At 39.4% G+C, this 19450-nt stretch overlaps 1 protein-coding gene across 4 annotated transcripts in view; it reads left to right on the top strand.

Annotated features, from left to right (window-relative positions):
* The window catches only part of GALK2 (galactokinase 2), a 151548-nt gene that overhangs the window by 93074 nt on the left and 39024 nt on the right, over window positions 1–19450 (top strand). For all 4 annotated transcript variants that reach the window (XM_008570432.1, XM_008570433.1, XM_008570434.1 and 1 more), the window contains exons 6-8: window positions 2210–2308; window positions 3792–3944; window positions 15811–16021. In XM_008570432.1, the coding sequence (XP_008568654.1) occupies window positions 2210–2308; window positions 3792–3944; window positions 15811–16021 (463 nt within the window). The remainder of the gene's footprint in view (window positions 1–2209; window positions 2309–3791; window positions 3945–15810; window positions 16022–19450) is intronic.

Below are 19450 nucleotides of genomic sequence, written 5' to 3'. Positions count from 1 at the left end.
ATTTTAATGTTTGAACTCCTTTTTTTCTTTCCTGTATTACTGGAACTTTACAGCTGAACCATCAGGGTTATTGCATCTGCTGTGCTCATTTTGGTAACTGGCTGTCATTGTCCTCAGCCAACTTGTCTTGAAGTAAAAAATGCAAAAGTTCCTGATTTCTTTGAGTTACATCTCTTTGAGTTAGAGATATACAGAAGAAATAATAGCCTCATTCTTTTTTTTAAAAATTAAAGCAGATCTATTTTTTTTTTTTTTCCTTAGAGCACTCCAAAGTGTCTGTAAGTTAGAGAGTCTGGTCATCAGCCACATCACAAAACAAACAAGTCTACTTCAGTCTCTTTTGGACTTACCTTGGTGCTATTTCATGAATAGTTTCTTTTTCCTGGCTGGGTTCTATCTAATAGATAGATTCTTTGCCAATTTAGTGAAGAATTTGAAAATAGCCCCAGTAAAGAACTCAGGCATTTAAATTAGAATGCAGAAGGATTGCAGGGAGAGAAAAATAGAGATCCTTGAGGTAGAGAAAAATCAGAGGAGTCATTAACATTTTCACTTTATCTAGATATGTCAGAGTTATAACAGAAAATAGATGCCATGCTATCTCTCACAGCACTCAATTTTCTGGGAAGATAGATGGGAACAGGCACAATTAAAGAACAATAATAAACATTGTGATTTAGCTCATATTAGTTAAGGGACTCTAGTCTAGGTGCTGCACAGGCTCTCATAGACTGGTGAACAAAGAGACAAGTAAAGCCACACTTAAAGCGTGGTTCAGTAAGTGATAATAGAATTACAAATAGGGAGTGCAGAGGAGGGGTTATGTGGTGTGTGTGCATTTGGGTGTTAGTGTGTGTTCCAGGGTAGGTAACACTTCATATATTGACTAGTGAGGGATGCTGGAGAAAGGAGTATTAAGTAAAGAGAACAGAAAATCATACTTATAAAGGCACTATGAGGTGAAAGAACCTAGGGAGTGATGAAGAACAGTATTTGTTCAGTATTCTTTATGGCTGGAGCTTAGGATTTACAGGAGTAATGGTGGGAGAGCAGACTGGAGAAGTGAGCAAGGGTTAAATCATTAAAGACCTTGTGTACAATGCTGAGAAGTATGAGCATTAAGGCACTGGCAGCACAAATAGGTAAGAGATGATTGTTATCAGTGTTTTAGAATGATTATTCTAGGAACATCTTCTAGTAAAACAGATGAGAAATAAGAGCCTGAATCAAGTCTTAGAAGGAAAAGGTTGGCTATGAATAAATAGGTGATACTAACTATAAGTGTTGTAGGAGTTCAGAGAAAGGGGACACCACAGTGGGAACAATGTTTGAGGAACACTTCATGATGGGAGAAGATTTGAGTGGCCAGCCCAGGGATTTGCCCATAGTAGGTAAGCCAATAGGCAGGATATTGAGCAGCATAGAATTTATATAGGAGAGAAGATGAAGTAATACCAGGTTGCATAAACATGTGAGATGGTAAGAAGACAAGTCTAACTGGAAAAGAGTGGTAGATAATACAATTTCATATTCAAATTGGTCCCAGGTTTTGTAAGGCTTTGAAATGCTGGGTTGAGGAGTTTGTATTTATTTCTTAGTCCATAGGAATCCACTGAAGATTTTTTACCAGTTATTTTAAGATTCTCAGTTTGGATTAGAACTGCATTCATCTGTTGTGCCTTTTCATCTTGGTTGGAGGAAGCTGTGTCTGGTGAGGTGACACTAGTTCATGCCAGAGAGACAGCATTACTTTGGACAGGAAAATAAAAGTGGATAAGTCCACTTTGGCTGTGTAAACTATGGAATAGACTACTGTTGGGAGACAAAGGAAGCTGAGACAGAAATAAATGAGTGCCCTTATGAGATTTTCAGTGATACCAGTCTAGAGAGGGGTGGAGTAAATAGAAAGATGGGAGAAACCACTTTCTGTATGGAGTCTTTTAGGGATAGCAGAAACATAGCATGCATAGTCAATATCTCATTCCATACCCACAGAAGACATTGTTAATTGGTCTTGGTTTGCTTTCCTACTGGGCTCAATGGCAGTCTGGAGCCCTTGTTAATGCAGTGCTCCAGGCAGCTGCAAGTACTGTTAATTGATCAGAGTTGGCACTGGAATTCAAAACTATTTGTCATGCTTGGAGTAAGAAATGAATGAAAAATAGACTGTGACTGTACTAACAGTACAAATTGATTTTTACTTTTCCAGGTGGAACTTGCAGAGATCTGTGCCAAGAGCGAGCGTTATATTGGCACTGAAGGAGGAGGCATGGACCAGTCCATATCATTTCTTGCAGAAGAAGGAACTGTAGGTGGTGTTGAGTTATTTGAAAATACCAGTTAGGGAGAATTCACCTTGAGAGGAAGGTCTTGAGATTCATAGCATGCTCGGTTATAGGCAGCCTATTCTTTTAGTCTCAATTGTAGGATATTATTTCCCAACTGCTTCATAACTCAAGGCTGTCACCACTTACCCTACTCCATTTCATGTTGATTGCTTCTCCCTTAAGCTTCCAGAATCATACTTCAGGTCTATTTTTCTCATGTGTCTAGTTTTTTCTTTTTTTTCTCTCTTCTTTTATTTCTCTTCACTGTTAAGATGAGATTTCTCAATTCCCTAGTTATTGCAACCTCCTTTCCTGTTCCTGTCCCAAATCACTTCATCTCATGGCATTTTCATAATCTCATGTTGGTTTTGAACCTAAATGTTAGTTCTCTTACCACATATATTCACAGCCTCTCTTTTTATAATTTACTCTTTGGTATCATTTTTCTCTGTCAACATTTTTGGGGCTTCAGTGGTGGGAAAAAGAATGTTGACAGTAAGCCAGGAATGAATTCCTTAGCCGGATGCCACTTCTCCTTGGCTATCAACTCCTTCAGAGTCGAGCTGAGGTTTTGGTTGTTGCCTGTAAGTTGCCCATTTCTAAAAAGGAAGCAGACATTTCTATAAAACCTTTTCTTAGTTTTTCATAAGATTCCTACAGGCTTGGATATTTTCCAAGAGTACCTGGATTCCTTCTTACTATTTCTTGTTGATTTCCACAACCAAAGACACGAGCCATGAGGGAATTTGGTTAAATACTAAGAAAATGCTCAGGGTATTTTAGATGAGATTTAATAAGCAGACGGGAGGGCAAGAGTCCTGATGTTCATTAGGACAATAAGTGAGCTATAGAATCTGAAGAGAGTTCAAGTTCTTTGGGTTTGCAAAGCACTTCACCATCTGACCCCTGCTTTACTCCCGTATCCTAACTCTCACACCTCAAACTCCATGCTCTAGACAAATTTCAATACCCATAGCTTCATTAATACCCCATGTTGTTTGTCACTTCTGGACTTGCATAAGCTCTTCCTTCTTCTTGACATACTATTTGAGGAAAGAAACCCTCTATCTGCCCTAGTGTTGCTCATCCTTTAGGACTCAGTTTAGATTTGAAAGGAGTGGAGCCTATATGTTAGGCTATATCTGATTATGTGTTTCAACTCTGTATCTATACAGAAGCCTGTGCTTTGCCACTCTTATAATATTTACAGTTTAAAATATATTTGTCTGTCTAATTGACTGTCTTTCCCACTAAATTGTAGGCCCGCTAAGAGCAGGAACAGTGTCTGTTTTGTTCACTGTTGTATCCAGTGTCTAGTCCAATGCTTGGAAGTCAATAAATAATATTTGAATGAATGAATGCACTTTTGAGAAAAGACTTTATTAAGGTTAATAAATGCATAAATGCTTGAGCATTTTCTGAATTTGAATAAATTATGTATCATCATTATTTTTCCTCCAATAGGCCAAATTGATAGAATTTAATCCTCTGAGGGCAACTGATGTGAAACTCCCAAGTGGAGCAGCGTTTGTCATTGCCAACAGTTGTGTGGAAATGAATAAGGCAGCGACTTCCCATTTCAATATCAGGGTGATGGAGTGTCGGCTGGCTGCAAAGGTATGAATTTGATAGACCAGTAAAACTTGAAATAGATTTTTTTTCTTGTTGCCTATTTTATCTCTTTCCCCAAACTTTAGGGCAACATTCTGACTGCAGCAATATTCTAAGTGAAGTTCTTTGGGTACAGAGCAATATTATTCCAAACTTGGGAGACAGATAACACCAAGTGTGCCTTCTGACCTCTAGCTCTTTGGATGCAATGTGAACTTCATAGTTGAGTCTTTTGGGGTAGCACTGGGGAGAAAGGGACAGATTATATCTGTGTAGCACAGGCCATGGGTTAGGCTTATGTGTGGAGAGGGAGAGATAGGGGCAATTGTTGGAAGTGACCACAGCTGGTCTTGTTTCCTCAACAAAAATGATGGCACCCCCATCCATCCTGGTGCTCTCAGATGCAGTTTTTGTACTGGCCTATCACTGGTCACTTCAAAAATATAGGCTTGGTACAACACCCCTGTTCCCAGAAAGAAAATTTTTATATGTCTACCAGGGAAACACAAACCAGACGGGAGTCTTGGCAACTCTTTGTTCCACAGTTTAAGAAGACCCTTGCCAGTTAAACCTTAAATTATTTAGGAAGTATTCATTGAGCAGCTGTTGTACACCCAGCAGCTGGGTACAGGACATCGGAGTAGAGAGTAGAGTAGTGTATTAGTTTGTTTTTGTGTTGCTATAACAATACCTGAGACTGGGTAATTATAAAGAAAAGAGGTTTATTGGGCTCATGATTCTGGGACAGCTGCATCTGGTACAGGTCTCAGGCTGCTTCTACTCATGGCTGAAAGTGGCAGGCAGCCAGTAGGTGCAAGGAGATCATAGGGCAAGAGGGCATGAATCTCTTCATGAGGGATCCACCCCATGATCCGAACACCTCCCAACATTGCACATTAGGGATCAGATTTCAACGTGAGCTTTGGGGGTCAAATATATCCAAACTATATCTAGTAGAGAGTTAAAGTTAGGGAGATACCAAATAGAAAATGGTTAGTATGTGATCAGGTAGCAAGTAATCAGGTGCTCCAAAAGTCACACAGAAGTGACATTTTAGGGAGGATCCAGAATGGCACATAATATGACTGGAAAGGTGGAAGAACTGAGGCTTGTGCCTGGGGAATGAATTCTGGGTCAGGAGCCCCACTGTACTTTCTTTTATTCTTACTTTGATCTCCTGATGGATAGATGGATATCACCTAAGATTTATGATCACCAACCTTTACCAGGTCCTAAACACAACCTGAAGTCTGTTTTCTCAATAGTAATAATTTCAGACCTTCTTTACTCCTCTCAAACTCTCATTACCTGACTCAGCCTGACTAACTTCCAAAAGTGATCTTTTTCTGTATTTCATGTTAGAAAGCTTTGGCTTTCTGCCACAATGTATGATGCTTCCTGTACCTGCAGCTCCTATCAAAGCCAGCCCTTCCGTGTGTGGCAGGGAACTCTCTCTACCTTTAGCCTGTCTCTCACCTCTATCTCTTTACTTAATCCTTCCTGTCAGACTTCACCTATTCTAGTATTTTGCTTTTAAAAAAGTCTACCCTAGACCTCACACCTCTTTCCAACTACTATTTCTATTTTTACTCTCTTGTTCTCTTTACAGCTAAATTTCTCAAAAACTGCTCTATATGTTATCTTTACTTCTTTACCTCCCTCTCATTACTTAATCTACTAAACTCTCACTTCTGCCTTCTCCACAATACTGAATTTGCTCTTTTTTAGGCTACTGAAGATTTTTTTTATTGGTAAATACAGTAGACACTTTTGAGTCTTCATCTTATTCCTCGTTGTTACCCCCTTATCTTTTAACAAGGTTAACCAATCTCTCCTTCTTGAAACATTCCCTTCCTGTTTTTTTTTTTTTTTTCCCATTTCTTTTTTTTTTTTTTTTTCCCCTTTTTTTTTTTTTTTTTCCCCTTTTTTTTTTTTTTTTTCCCCTTTTTTTTTTTTTTTTTCCCCTTTTTTTTTTTTTTTTTCCCCTTTTTTTTTTTTTTTTTCCCCTTTTTTTTTTTTTTTTTCCCCTTTTTTTTTTTTTTTTTCCCCTTTTTTTTTTTTTTTTTCCCCTTTTTTTTTTTTTTTTTCCCCTTTTTTTTTTTTTTTTTCCCCTTTTTTTTTTTTTTTTTTCCCATTTCTTTTTGTTTTTTTGTTTTAGCTTTTTTCTTCCTCTGGGGTAAAGGGGTGGTGGAATTCATCTTCCTCCAACAGACCTTTAAATGTTGGAGTTCTTCAGGGCCTTGCCCTTTTCTTTCTTGTGGCCTTTCCTCTGTTGATCTCATGCTGTCTCACAGGCTGGAGTTCCATCTCTATGCTGAAGAATTCCTAATGAAGGTCTTCAAGTCAGGGCTTCTTTGCTGAGCTCTCGACCTATATATCTAACACCTTATTGAACATCTCTACTTGAATGAATCATAGACCTATCAAACTGAGCATGCTAAAATTGAGCTCAATCTTCTTCTCACAAGCCTTTTATTCTGTCATTGGTCCCATCCTCACTTACTGACTATTACATTAGCCCTCTCACTGTTCCTTATATCCACACGTCTCTATCCCACTCGTTCTTCAGATAGCAGTTAGAATGATGGCTTAGAAGTTTAAATCTGATCAGGTAATGTTCTTGCTTAACACCTTTCAAAAGCTTCCCTTTTCATTGGAATAGAGTAAAAAGTACTTATCACCACCCAGACAGCCACAAGATCTGAGGCCTGTGTACCCCTTCATCTCTTAGCATCCCCCGCTCTCATTACACTCTAGCCCGAGGCTCATTCTCATCTCAGGGACTTTGCACATGCCCTCTTTGAAGTCTCAGTCCAAATGTCTCTTGAGGAAGCCTTCCTTATCCTAGTCTAAGGTAGGGCCCTCTTTATACTTTATGATACTTGGATTTCTCAGTTCTGGTATTTACCACAACCATTTGTTTAATGTCTGTCTCCTCTTTCAGATTCAGTTTTACATGAGAGCTGAGACTGTGTCCATCTTGTTTAACTCTTTTATCTCTAATGCTTGATGTAGTGCTTAGGCTGAAATAGGCATGGGATAAACATTTGTTGAATAAACGAATGACTACTCCCTGTCTCACCTGCTCTGTCCCATTTATCTTGCTCAGTGTTTCACATTCTTTTTTAGAAGTGCCTATTGTGTGCCCAGCACTGGCCTACATCCTGTGTGTAGTTATCCCTTGTGACTAACTTAACACTTCTCCTCTTACTTCCACTTCCTGAAGTTATGAAGTTGGTAAGCCAGAAAAATTAAAGTTTTTGTTTCTGGAAAATTTGAGAGTTATACATAAATATTTTAAATTTGGAATTTACTTATTGAGATAATTGCTAAAACTTATGTAAAAGAAATGTTTTAACATTAAACTCTTCACGGTATCTGATCAGTGCATACGTGTAGAAGAAGTAGTGCAGTAGACTTTTCAATATCAAGGGTTCAATGAGCTTTTCTTTCCTTTGGGACACAATTCCTCTTTCAGGAGATGGAAGAAATTAGTGTCTTATTTGTTTGAGAGCTTACTCTTGACTTTTTATCTTGAGGTTGATGAGTAAGTGTTGCCTTCCGAAGGAGCCCTCAAACATACACAACATTGTTTCAGTGTTTTATCATGAAATGAGATATCCTCTACCAAATCCACAAGTGAGAGGAAACAAGTATGAGACATGTTCATGTTGTGACTGCTCTCTCCCAAAGATGCAAGAAGAAAATGAGGAACAATATTGTGGTACCGAATATCAGTGGTAAAAGTTATCAGGACGTGGGAAATGTCTTTTGAGAGTTAACTGGAAAACGGCATCTCTTATGGAATCGGTAGTAGCTGATGATCTTACTGCACCCCAGAACCTGCTATTCTTGAGGATTTCTTGTGAATTTAACTGTACAAATTCATGTGCATTTTAGAGGTACTTTGGTCAGCAAAATTGGCATCTGAATTTAGCTTTTGCCACATACTCCTCCCAATTGACGTAAATAAAACACATTGTTTTAAATACTCTGAATTTTTCTCTCTCTTAAGATGTGGATGGAATAAAGAAAAGGGAAAGATTTCATCAAGATGGAGAATGTTTTCTAAATCATGTTGCTATGAATTACTATAATCCAAGATTCTGTACAAAAGGGACATGAAGATAAAACTGCTGATGAGGGCTGTACCCAGAGCTGTTGATGTTAGGAATACGCTTTTGCTTAGGAATATAGGCTGGGATTCTGCTAAACTTATTTTCCTTTCAGTATGGTTTCATTCTTCCATTTTTGGCAACATGTAAATGAATATAATTTTTGTTTGAAAATGGTCTCATTAAGGAAATAAACTCTCATGTGAGTGGGAAAACACATACAGAGAAACTGTTTTTCCTTTGCTCTTACTCAGTAACAGTCATTAACACAGAAGACTTCTGTGACCAAATGTATGAGTGTTTCTCCCCACCAGCAAGCAAGCAGTTCTCCAGCAGACACCAGCTGGTTATTCTCTAATTCAAATCAGTTCTGACACTATCTACCTGGAGACAGTGTGAGATCCCACAAGTTAAGGGCTCATTCCCCAAGACTGCCCCCCACTTCAGATGTCAGTCACAAGCCCAGGAGTCTGAAACTTCTGACTGACTGGCTATAAATGGGGGTCCCCACCATCCCCTCCTTGGGTTCAAATGATTTGCTGAGCAGTCCCAGAACTCAGAGAAACACTTACTTACATTTACCCATATATTTTAAAGAATATTACAAAGGATTCAGATAAAGGGATGCATAGGGAAAGGTTTGGAGAAGGGGCGTGGAGCATGCATGCCATCCCTAGGCGCACCACCCTTCAGGAAATTCCACATGTTCAAGCTATCTGGAAGCTCTCTGAACTCTGTGATCTTGGGTTTTTATGGAAACTTTATTATGTAGGCATGACTGAAGCACGGACAACCGTGTAGAAATGTGATTGGATAAAAAGGGTATGATCTAACTCAGACTGGGTAGGGAAACCCAAAAAGGCCTGTTTGTTCAGATTCTTCTTGGCCTCTCTGTGCAGCATTCCTTCTTCCTGGGTATGAGGTAGGGCCCCTCCTGAAATGAGAGTCTTCTGACCTACAGTCAAGCAAGACAGGTCAGAGAATTTCTTTATGGCCAACTCCAAGACAGAAAGGTGGGGGAGGGTTACAACAACCCAGGAACTGAGGACACAAAACCGAAATATACACATCATAATATCACACCATATATAAAGTAAAAAAAGCTTGTCTCAATCTGGACAGCCTTTTTGTTTTCAGACAATAATAATGAAGAATCAGTGAAGAATGGTTAATCAGGAGAGTTTTGAAAATATGACTGATTAGATAGAGTTCCACATGCAAAGTTGTAATGAATAACACTTATTTTTCCTCTCCTCCTATCCTTCCGAGATCCTTTTTTGAAAATGAGTACTTTCGTATCTAATTAGCACAGGGAAGTACACTAAACTAATAAAGAGGGGTTTTTTTTGTTTTGCTTTAATGTTGACAATTTCTCCTCTTCTTAAGTTTTTCTCTCTGTCTCTCTGTCTGTCTCTCTTTCTCCAGCAGCTTTCAAAATCTAATTGATGCAGATTCATTAAAAGTCAGTCTTTTAACTAATTTGTAGAGCATTTGAACTAAAATTGAAAACATTTCAAAGCAAACTCCCTAGAGATTTATAATTATTACTTGCATAAATGATTCTTTTAAGTGAAGCACATTTTAATGTTCTTGAATTAACAGAGTGGCCAAGGATTTTTAATGGGCACAAATTTTTATATTTTACACATATTTAGTGGTTTAAACTTTTCCGGAAATGTTTTGTGTCTACAAAAGAGTGTATCCCTTGATTATATTGAGGGATAAAATGTGTTATGCTGATAATAAGTATTATGGGAAGTCAAGTAGGGAAGAAAAATTATACTGTTACTTTCTGCATACCCTGAGCTCCTTGTGGCAGCATGTGAAGCATGAAGGAGAGAGTTTCATGTGATCCTTTGACTTTAAAAGGAAAATTTATGGTGATTCTTTATAGGCTCTGTCTGGTCAGGACCATCACTCTCCCAATTTTTCAGCTCCTGTCCACTTAGTGATTGATATGGAACTTATTCTCTGGTGATAGAACGTGAGGGGAAGCTGGCAATAATATTCTCACAGATTTGGCAGTTTCCTTGAATCTGAGCAGAGAAAAACCAAATACCCAAGAATGTGGCCAATTTTACTCAGGCTGTTGATTCAGTATAGCATACTCTACCAAGACTTCAGCATGGAATATTCAAAGAATGGTGATTTCAGACTTCATGGTAGAGGACATACATATTGCAGAATAAGGGTGATGTGTTTAGTGGAACCAGATTGTGGCAAGCCCTTCAGTGCTGTGCTGAGTCAACTAGCTGTATTCTTGGAAGCAGTGGGGAGCCATTAATGTTATAGGAAGGTATTTTAGAAATATTAATCTGGCAGCAGGAACTTTTGCCTTGGTTGAAGAGAAGTGGGTCTTAGAGCATCAACGAGGATGGGATAAAAAGGGAGAGATATGAGAGTAGCTATGGCTGAACCTAGTGAAGGGTTGGGTACAAGGTTCTCCATGATTGGGTTTTTATTTTCTTTTTGGCATACATGTCATTACTTTGAGGAAGTTTTTCTTGACCACCTCCCTACCCCCATTAGGATAAATGCTTTTTTATATGCTCTTACTATGTCCTGTATTTTTCAATAATAGCAGTTTATCACAATTGGATTAAGTTCTTCCCTGTATAACTTGTATTTAACATCTGTCTCCTTTGGTAGGCGGTGAGCTCCATGTGTTCAAGAGCCATGTGTGCCTTATTCACTGCCATCTGCCTGAGGCCTGGAAAGTAGTAGGTACTCAGTAAACACCCCTCGTGTGCAGATGTGCAGAATGAAGGAAAACTATTGAGTTGATAAGGGCTACAGTTTCAAGCTGAAATGATGGACAGAAAGTAGAGCACTGTCACTGATAGGTTTGGAGAAGGTAAGATGGAAGGTGACTGGAAAGTGGGAGGTGATGAAAATCCCCCATGGAATTTTCTTATAAGTGGTATTTGGAATGTATTTCATGGCTAGGGCTATAGCCTTCAGAGGTATTTGTTTTGAGATAATAGTTAAAACCAAGGGCTAAATTTACTTTGTTGAGTAAAGGAACGTAACAAGATTAGAAGATCAGAAGGCAAAGGATAAGCTTGAGAGACAGCTTCTGTTAAATAAGGAAAGGAGAAAAATGAATCATGGAAAGATATGGCATAAGGACCATTCGGGTGAGAGGGGAACCAGGAAGATTCAATGCTAAAGAAGCCAATACAACAGAGAATTTGAATGTGGATACCAAAGAATGCCAGAAGCCACAGATTCATTAAAGATTAAGAGGACTGAGAAAAGACTGATGGCTTTGGAAGTGATTTTTCGAGAGAAGGAAGGATCTTTGGGAGGCCCTATTTAGTAGTTAGAGTGGTTACTGAGGGTCTGGAAGCAGTGAGAATGGCCACTGGTTCTAGTCGTTGAATAGTGAAAGGGAGGAAGAAATGAAAATTCCTAAAGTGGTTGCTTTAGGAATAGAGACTTCTAGAATAGGAAATATCTGTAGATGTTGAAGGCATACGAAAAGGTGTGAGGTGGGAGAGAACTAACCAGAGAGGCAGGAGAGTGTGGGGAGGGAAGGAAACTTGATCCTCTCAGAGGTCCTCTTCTGGGCCAGACAAGGTGCTGGGTGTTTTTATTATTAATCTTCATAATATCTTGCAAAGTAGCCATCAAGAGTCCCATTTTACATATAGAGAATTTAGGCCAAGGTATGTTATGACTTGTTTTAAGTGAGTGGAGGAGTCCAGGTCTGCTTTAGCCTATGCTCTTTCCCTTGTACGCCTTAGAAGTTAGGTATGAATGGGATCCAGAGCACAATGTATTATCCCACTTGTGTCAAACTGTATATATGTAGGTATGTGCTATGGTCTGAATGTTTGTCCCCTCCAAAGCTCATGTGGAAGCTGGATCTCCAATGTGGCAGTGTTGAGAAGTGGGCCTTTGGGAGGTGATTGGATCATGAGGGTTCTACCCTTGTGAGCCGATTAATCCATTCATGGATTAATGGATTAAGGGATGAATGGGTTATCATAGGAGAGGCGCTAGCAGCTTTATAAGGAGAGGAAGAAGCACTCGCCTCTCTCCACATGAGTCCCTATACTGCCTCGAGACTCTGCAGAGTCCTCAGCAGAAAGAAGGTCCTAACCAGATGTTCCCCCTCAACCTTGGACTTCCCAGGTTTCAAAACTGTAAAAAATAAATTTCTTTTTTAAAAAATAAATTATCCAGTTTCAGATATTCTGTTACAAGCAACAGAAATGAGCTGATACAGTATACGTAAAGAAGTATATGATAGGATGATTATCAAAATGATGGTTGGTGATTAGCTCATTGGGGTGATACAGATGATTTATTTATTTCAGTTTTTTTTTTTGTACTTTGAGCAAAAATGTGTTGTTTGAAAATTTTACGGTAAGCACATGTGATTTATATAACCAGAAGCAACAACTCAGTTTCTCTTCTTGTGTAGAAAACTTGAATGAATTGTTGTTTTTAGAGGTAACTCAGACAAGGTATTAGAAAAATTTTCCTTTGCTGACCCAGTGAGGAGAAGATTTGATGCTTTTCCTGCTTATATGTTAATACTACCGAATGCAATGAGAAAGTCAAAGAGAGGTGGATTCTGACAGACAGGCTCCTGAGTCTTAGCACTTTCTTTATCATACCCCCTCTTACTGGAAGCCCCAGCTGTGAGTCTCAAGTGAAGAGCTTCTTCTGGCTGTAGGAGAGTGCTTAGTATTTTTGTTTGCATTTGAGACAGCTTGGAAGTGCTGAGTAGTTAATACCTCTGAGAGAAGCCTCAACCAATGATGACTGGAGATAGTGGGTAAATACCCCAGCTTTCTTGCCATTGTATAGGACATATCTGAAGTTTATACGTACAAGTCCCAGAGGGCCCAGCAAGCCCAGCCTTACCTGCCCACATCAGTGCCTCTCATTGGCTTCTCTTTCTGTCTCACTTTCCACTCTTCTACCAATGTTTCTTGGGCTCTCACCCTCCCCCAAATTTTTACCCTCACATTCTTGTCTCAGGGTCTGCTTCTGAAAAAAACCAACCTAAGCAGGGTCCCAACACTATTTATTAGTGTCTCTTTCCAGGACTGTGTATTGCCTGCTTTCTTGTCTGCACAGCATGGAACAGAGCTCAGGAACCTGCCAGAAGTGTATCTGATATGAGTACTTAATGTTTGCTGTGGGGAAAAGAAACTGGTGAATGTTGACAAAGAACTGCTTTCTCTTATTTCCCCACCCTGCTAATGAGTTAGGAACTTGTGATGAAATTACCCATAACCCTGACTCATAGCCCTGGTTCACCAATGTGAAGTGGGCCAGTGACCAGATCATAAGTGATGAATTCCCTCATGAAGTTCTGCCTTTGAGCAACAGCTATCTTATCCACCCACTTCTCTCATCTGCAAGTCATCTTTCTGTTTCCTGAGCCAAATTTCAAAGGGTTTAAGTGGCTTTCCTATTTTACTCCTTCAGTCTAGTGCAATCCAATGGGTCATGGGCCATGCAGCTGTTGTTGAGGGCATGTGATAGATCTGATCTGTAATTGCAACACACACCAAATTGGCTGTGTGCACCCTCCAGCTGAGGGCTAGGTGGACGATAGGGCTGGCAGTAAACTAGAATATTGCCGGGGTGAATGTGAACTTCTGTATGTTAGTGCCTCTGTCTGAAGAAAAAAAGCCACAGGGAGGCTGCCTTTGAAAATAACGTTGTGGGCTGCAGCAACCCTCACAGTCTTTCTCTTTACATATCACTGTCCCAGTTTTCTTGGATCAAGTGCCTGGGACACCTGGGTTCAAGTGAAAATGGCGATGGGAACTTGGCAATCATTGTTGACTGAAAGGTTCTTGAAAGAGCCCACTCTCATCACTCGGGGGAAGTTCTCTGATGTTTTTCGTTTTTCATTTTTTTCACAAAGGAACCCACTTATCAAAGTGTTTTTAAATCACTGAAAAACTCACCTCTAACAAAAATCTTAGTTTGTGTTTAGAAATGCATTTCTAAGACTTGACTGGTGATTTGAACTAATATGAGCAGCACAACATAGATGTCATCTACACCTCATTGAGAATGTGGCCTTGATGAGGAAGCAAGAAAGAATTGTAGGACCTGGATTCACTTTCCAACTCTGTCATGTACCACTTAGGTGACATTGGACAAGTCACTTACTTTCATCTCTTAAATTGAATAATAACAGATACCTATCTCACAGTGTTGTTGAAAATTATAAGAAATAAAAAGCACATTTTAAACCCTATAACACTTACTTTTGTTAGCTTCATTGCTTATCTCAGTTGGATTCTGGGTATGTGTTCCCAGAAAGCATCATTGCACGAGATCGTTGACTTCAGCTCTTTTTCCATATAAAACAAGTATGTTGTATGATTACTCTTTTGTATTATGTCTTTACATGTTTTCTCCAATTATTTTTGGAATACATTAGAATATAAAACATGAGTGAATGAATTCAGTGAATGAATGAGTGGGTCAATTTGTGGAGCTATCAACCCAGCATCACTAATAAACACTAACTAAATATGCTAAGCAAACAAGGTCGGAAGAAAGGTCTTAGCTCATGTCCTTGCTTTAAAAACGGCACCATGTTCTGTGAAATAATTGAACAGAAAAATCTGATTCTATTGTCTCTTTTCCCAGTTCTGTCTTATAATCATTAACTCCTTTCAAATGTCTGAGCCAAGATTTTAAAAAGAGGATTAATGAATATAAGAACTTCTGTTATTAACATTCTTCAGAAGTGAGTGGCCCTAACCGAAGTATAATAATCTTTTGGTAAACCTTGCTTCCTGTCGAAAAGAAAGGAAATCAAATCATCAGCATAATAGAAGAGTAAATCAGATGCACATTTCCTTGAAGAGTAATTTTCCCTTCTCTTGCTTGCTTCTGTTTGCTCTTTGAACTATCTGTCCCTGCTGTCTTCACACCTAGGCAATGAATTTTATAGACCTCGGGGTGAGAGAAAGCTTTCCTGTTTTGATTTTCACCTTCTCTGAAGGAGCCGTAGTCAGTGATTTGGGGAGAATGAAAGAAACATATTGTTGGTTGGGGTTTCCATGAGTGGACTTGGTTACAAAGATTTGGTTTGTACTTAACCTTCTCCATCATGTTGAGGGAGTGCCTCGGGACACAATTGGGAGCCAAACTCTTTTTCTTGAAGGTGGAGAAACATACAGTTCTACGACTACCAGAGACGTAATGAAGTGGTTTTTCATAAGGTCACCAATGAGGTTTTCATTTAAAATCTGGGACTTTACTCCAAATGCCCAGATACTTAAATTCATTAGCCATTTTCAAAGAGGCATGTAGTAAACAGGAAGTGCTCTAATGAAATTGGGCATAGAGTGTCCATCTCAGGACCCAGATCACATGAGATCTGAGTAGTTTTCTCTTGACTTTACAAAGGAATGTAGTAGGGCTGAACTGAATAGGGATAAAAGAGTGAAATTATTTAAAGAAATAACCCTGAGGGAAAGTGGTGATAGGAAAAAAAAAAAAAAAAAATCAGTGTGGGATTAGTTGAGTGTGTATCTTTTTTTCTTTTCTAGAACAAATACTTAACTAGTCTGTGAGTGTCACACAAGCATGTTTAATTCCAAACATCTGAATTCAGTATTCATTTACAAGCAATGGTGAGAAATTTATATAGGTTGAATAGAAAAGAAAACAAACAGACAAACAAAAAACTGCTTAAAGATGACCTTTGGCTAATTAAAACAGTACATATCAAATTCTGAAATGAAAACTATTATCTTGGTTTAAACTTGCAGCTCCTGGCTAAGTACAAAAATTTGCAATGGGATAGAATACTGCGACTGCAGGAGGTACAGACCAAACTAGGAGTTAGTCTGGAAGAAATGCTGTTGGTCATAGAGGATGCCCTTCACTCTGAACCCTATAGCCCTGAGGAGATCTGCAGGTATTTGGGAATTAGCCTGGAGGATCTCCGAACCCAAATCCTGAGTCCAAACACTCAAGATGGTGAGTCTGCTGGAAGTAAGGGTATGGGTTATTTCCCCACTCATAGCTGGAAAGTTTCCAGCATTCCTATGAATTCTATTGATTTTATTTTACTTTCTAAAATTTTATTTTTTATTATGTATTTAATTTTAAGAAATTATCTATTTTATTTTTATTTCTACTGATTTTAAAGCATTCTTGAGGGAATTTGGAGAATGTGTGTACTTTAGCAAACTCAATTATCTAGATCCTTAGCTTTTCAATTCATTCATTCATTCATTCATTCATCAACAGACATTTCCTGGTCTACTATATGCCAGGTAGCAGTGCTCATAACTGCTGTGGAACAATATTGTGGAACACCAGAAAGTCTTCATTATTTAGGTTAAAACTTGTGGCCCACTTTAGTGTGGAAGCTTATTTCTATTTGCCTTCTGCTTTCAAGTAATTTTGTTTTTATACCAATAACATCAGAAACTGAGATGAAAGACAGATAAATATTGGAGACACATGATGAAGCCTTGAAATAGTTGTTCCTCTTAGAAGTAAAGGTTATTTATTTGTGGGAAGTCAGTACTGGGGACAAGGACATCTAGTTAAGATTTGATAGCCCCTGAGGATAGAGTTTGGGAGGGTGGGAGCTTGGCACGAAGATCAGTCTCGGGGCCCTGTTTTCATCCCATGCGGTTCAATCCTACAAGTGATTATTAAGTGTCTACTGTGGATTTGCCTTCAAAGTAATGCCTTAAAGGCTGCAACTACTGACAACTCTGGGATAAGGTAAGGGAATCATCTGAAGACAGGGATTAGGTTTGGGTTTTTATCATTGTCAGATCCAGTGTAATTTGATGAATATTGATTGAGACTCTGGAACCAGGATGAGCAGACTATGGCCTACTGGCAAAATCTGGCCTGCCACCTATTTTTGTAAAATAAACTTTTACTATGTTATGGATGCTTTTACACTAATACAGCAGAGTGGAGTAGTTGTGACAGAGACTGAGTAGCCCACAAAACCTAAAATATTTACAGTCTGACCCTTTGCAGAAAAAGTTTGCTGACTTCCCCACTCCAGAAAGGCAGTAGACCAGGCTGAGCCCGTGGCGCACTTGGGAGGGTGCAGCGCTGGGAGCACAGCAGCGCTCCCGCCGCGGGTTCAGATCCTATATAGGGATGACCGGTGCGCTCACAGCGCTCACTGGCTGAGCGCAGTGCGGCCGGTCAAAGGCAGTAGACCAGGCCGAGCCCGTGGCGCACTTGGGAGGGTGCAGCGCTGGGAGCACAGCAGCGCTCCCGCCGCGGGTTCAGATCCTATATAGGGATGACCGGTGCGCTCACAGCGCTCACTGGCTGAGCGCAGTGCGGCCGGTCAAAGGCAGTAGACCAAAGTTTGCCTCAGTTTTGCCAGGAAAATAGGAATAATAGGAATACCTCCCTTAAAGGAGTAATCTGTGTAATGTGCTAAGAATAGTGCTTGGTAACGGTGGTGCTCATAGAGTGATGAGTGTGGTGATGCAGGTGTGCTTGCATCTGGGGAGACCAGGAAAGAAAGAAGTCAAAGCCAGCTTAACTAAAGAGATAGCAACCAGCCAAAAGTTAAATAATACATAGGAGTTTCTTAGGCAGACAAACAGCAAGTACAGAGGCAGAGAGGAGTGAGAGAGGATTATGTCCTGAGAACTACAGATAGTTGAGAGTTTCCTGAAAATAATATACATGGAGGAGAGTGATATATTAGGCTGAGGCTATAGATAGGCCCAGATCACCAAAGGCCTTGTTAAGGACCTGTGTGTGTTTTATAGGTAATGGAGGATTTAATAAAATCCTTATTGAATGAAGAGGTTGTGTAGGGCATTGAATAGGGAGAGCTTCCAGGAGACTAGCTTTTCTCCTTTGAACTTAGACATTGTCTGATTTCTTTAAGTCAGCAAACATGTTTGTATTGACTTCTCTGGACATGGTTGTGCTGGATGCTGGTATACAAAGATAATCAGGACATGTTCTCTACCTTACAGTGACTTAGTGTCTAGTGATCTAGTAGGTGAGAATGCCACAAAACAAGCACAGTACGTAATACCTACTGTAATAAAGGTACTTACCAAGAGCTGTGAGAATATGGCTAAATGCCTGAGAAAGGTGGCTCAGATTTGAGCTGGATATTGTGAGAAAGTTAACGGACTTCACAGACTGAAAGGGGTGACAGGCCATTCCAGGCAGAGGGTAGAGCCTGAGTGAAGACATAAAGACACAGGAAGTGGAGTATTGGAGAATGTGTGCCAAGAGGTATTGTATGCAGTATGAGTTGGACAACAAAAAGATTGCCTAAGGGGTTGTCAATTAGGAGAATATTGATCTACTCTACACTGAATAACAAGAGCCTAAAATAGGGGATTGTTGGTAGATGGCTCAACTGGTAGATTCTGAAGACTGTAAAGAAAAATTCATTTGAAATTGGTGATTGCCTGTGTTTAGGAAGAGAGGGAGCGAGGGAGGGAGGAAAGGAGAAAAGGTAAGTAAAGCCAAGGTAAGAATAGCTGGGAAGGTTAGGGAATTATAGTTTGGGAAGTGATTTTGAAGGCAAGCTGACAAGCACTTTTCTATCAGTCGATCATTGAGTTTGTCTGCTGTGATGGCAAGGTCTCTAAATAAAGATATAGAGCAAGTTAAGATTAGATAATTAGATTTGGGAGTTATTGGTGAAGAGGTGAGAAAGTCTTAATATACATTGAGAATATTCACTGTCCAATGGTCTTCTTAAAGAGTCTTTCTATGGTTAGTTCAGAAATCTTCAGAGGCTCACCATTACCTAATTGCCCAAACTACTTAACATGTTAACTTTCTTCTCAGTCTAGCCTTAACTCTGTTCTGTCCTATCTCCCTTTTGAGCCCATGCATGCCCATGTGGACAGTGTTGCCTTAGCTGGGCCATTTCACTTACTAATTAGAAGCTTAGTCTTGCCTCTTTGCTTTTAATCCTAAACACCACTACCTTTTTCTGGCAGGACTTTCCCCATTTTCTGAAATGCAGTTCCTACTTATCTTTAAAGCTCAATATAATTCTTGCCTTTTCCTTATCCTTCTCAACCCACACCTATTCTCTCTCTCTGGATCCGTGTTCCTTTCTTCCTGTCTTTCCTCCCCTTCTTTTAGCATTTTTTGGAATAAGTCAATTTCCCAGAAAACCTTCAAAAATACAAATGATAATTTGTTAATCATAGGACATGTATTGATATATATATATATATATATATATATATATATATTATACATATATATAAATATATTTATATATTATATATTTATATATATATATTTTTTCCTTTTTGTCTTTTTTCGTGACTGGCAACGGATCACAACCCTCAGTGTCGCCCCCATACCGGACCGGGACCAGCCACGGGATCGCAACCCTCGGTGTTGCTCCCGCCCCTCGCTCAGCCAGTGAGCGGCCGG

This window comes from Galeopterus variegatus, unplaced genomic scaffold (genome assembly GCF_000696425.1).
Source record: "Galeopterus variegatus unplaced genomic scaffold, G_variegatus-3.0.2 Scaffold602, whole genome shotgun sequence".
Classification (NCBI taxonomy): domain Eukaryota; kingdom Metazoa; phylum Chordata; class Mammalia; order Dermoptera; family Cynocephalidae; genus Galeopterus; species Galeopterus variegatus.
This window is presented reverse-complemented; position numbering and strand designations above follow the sequence as displayed.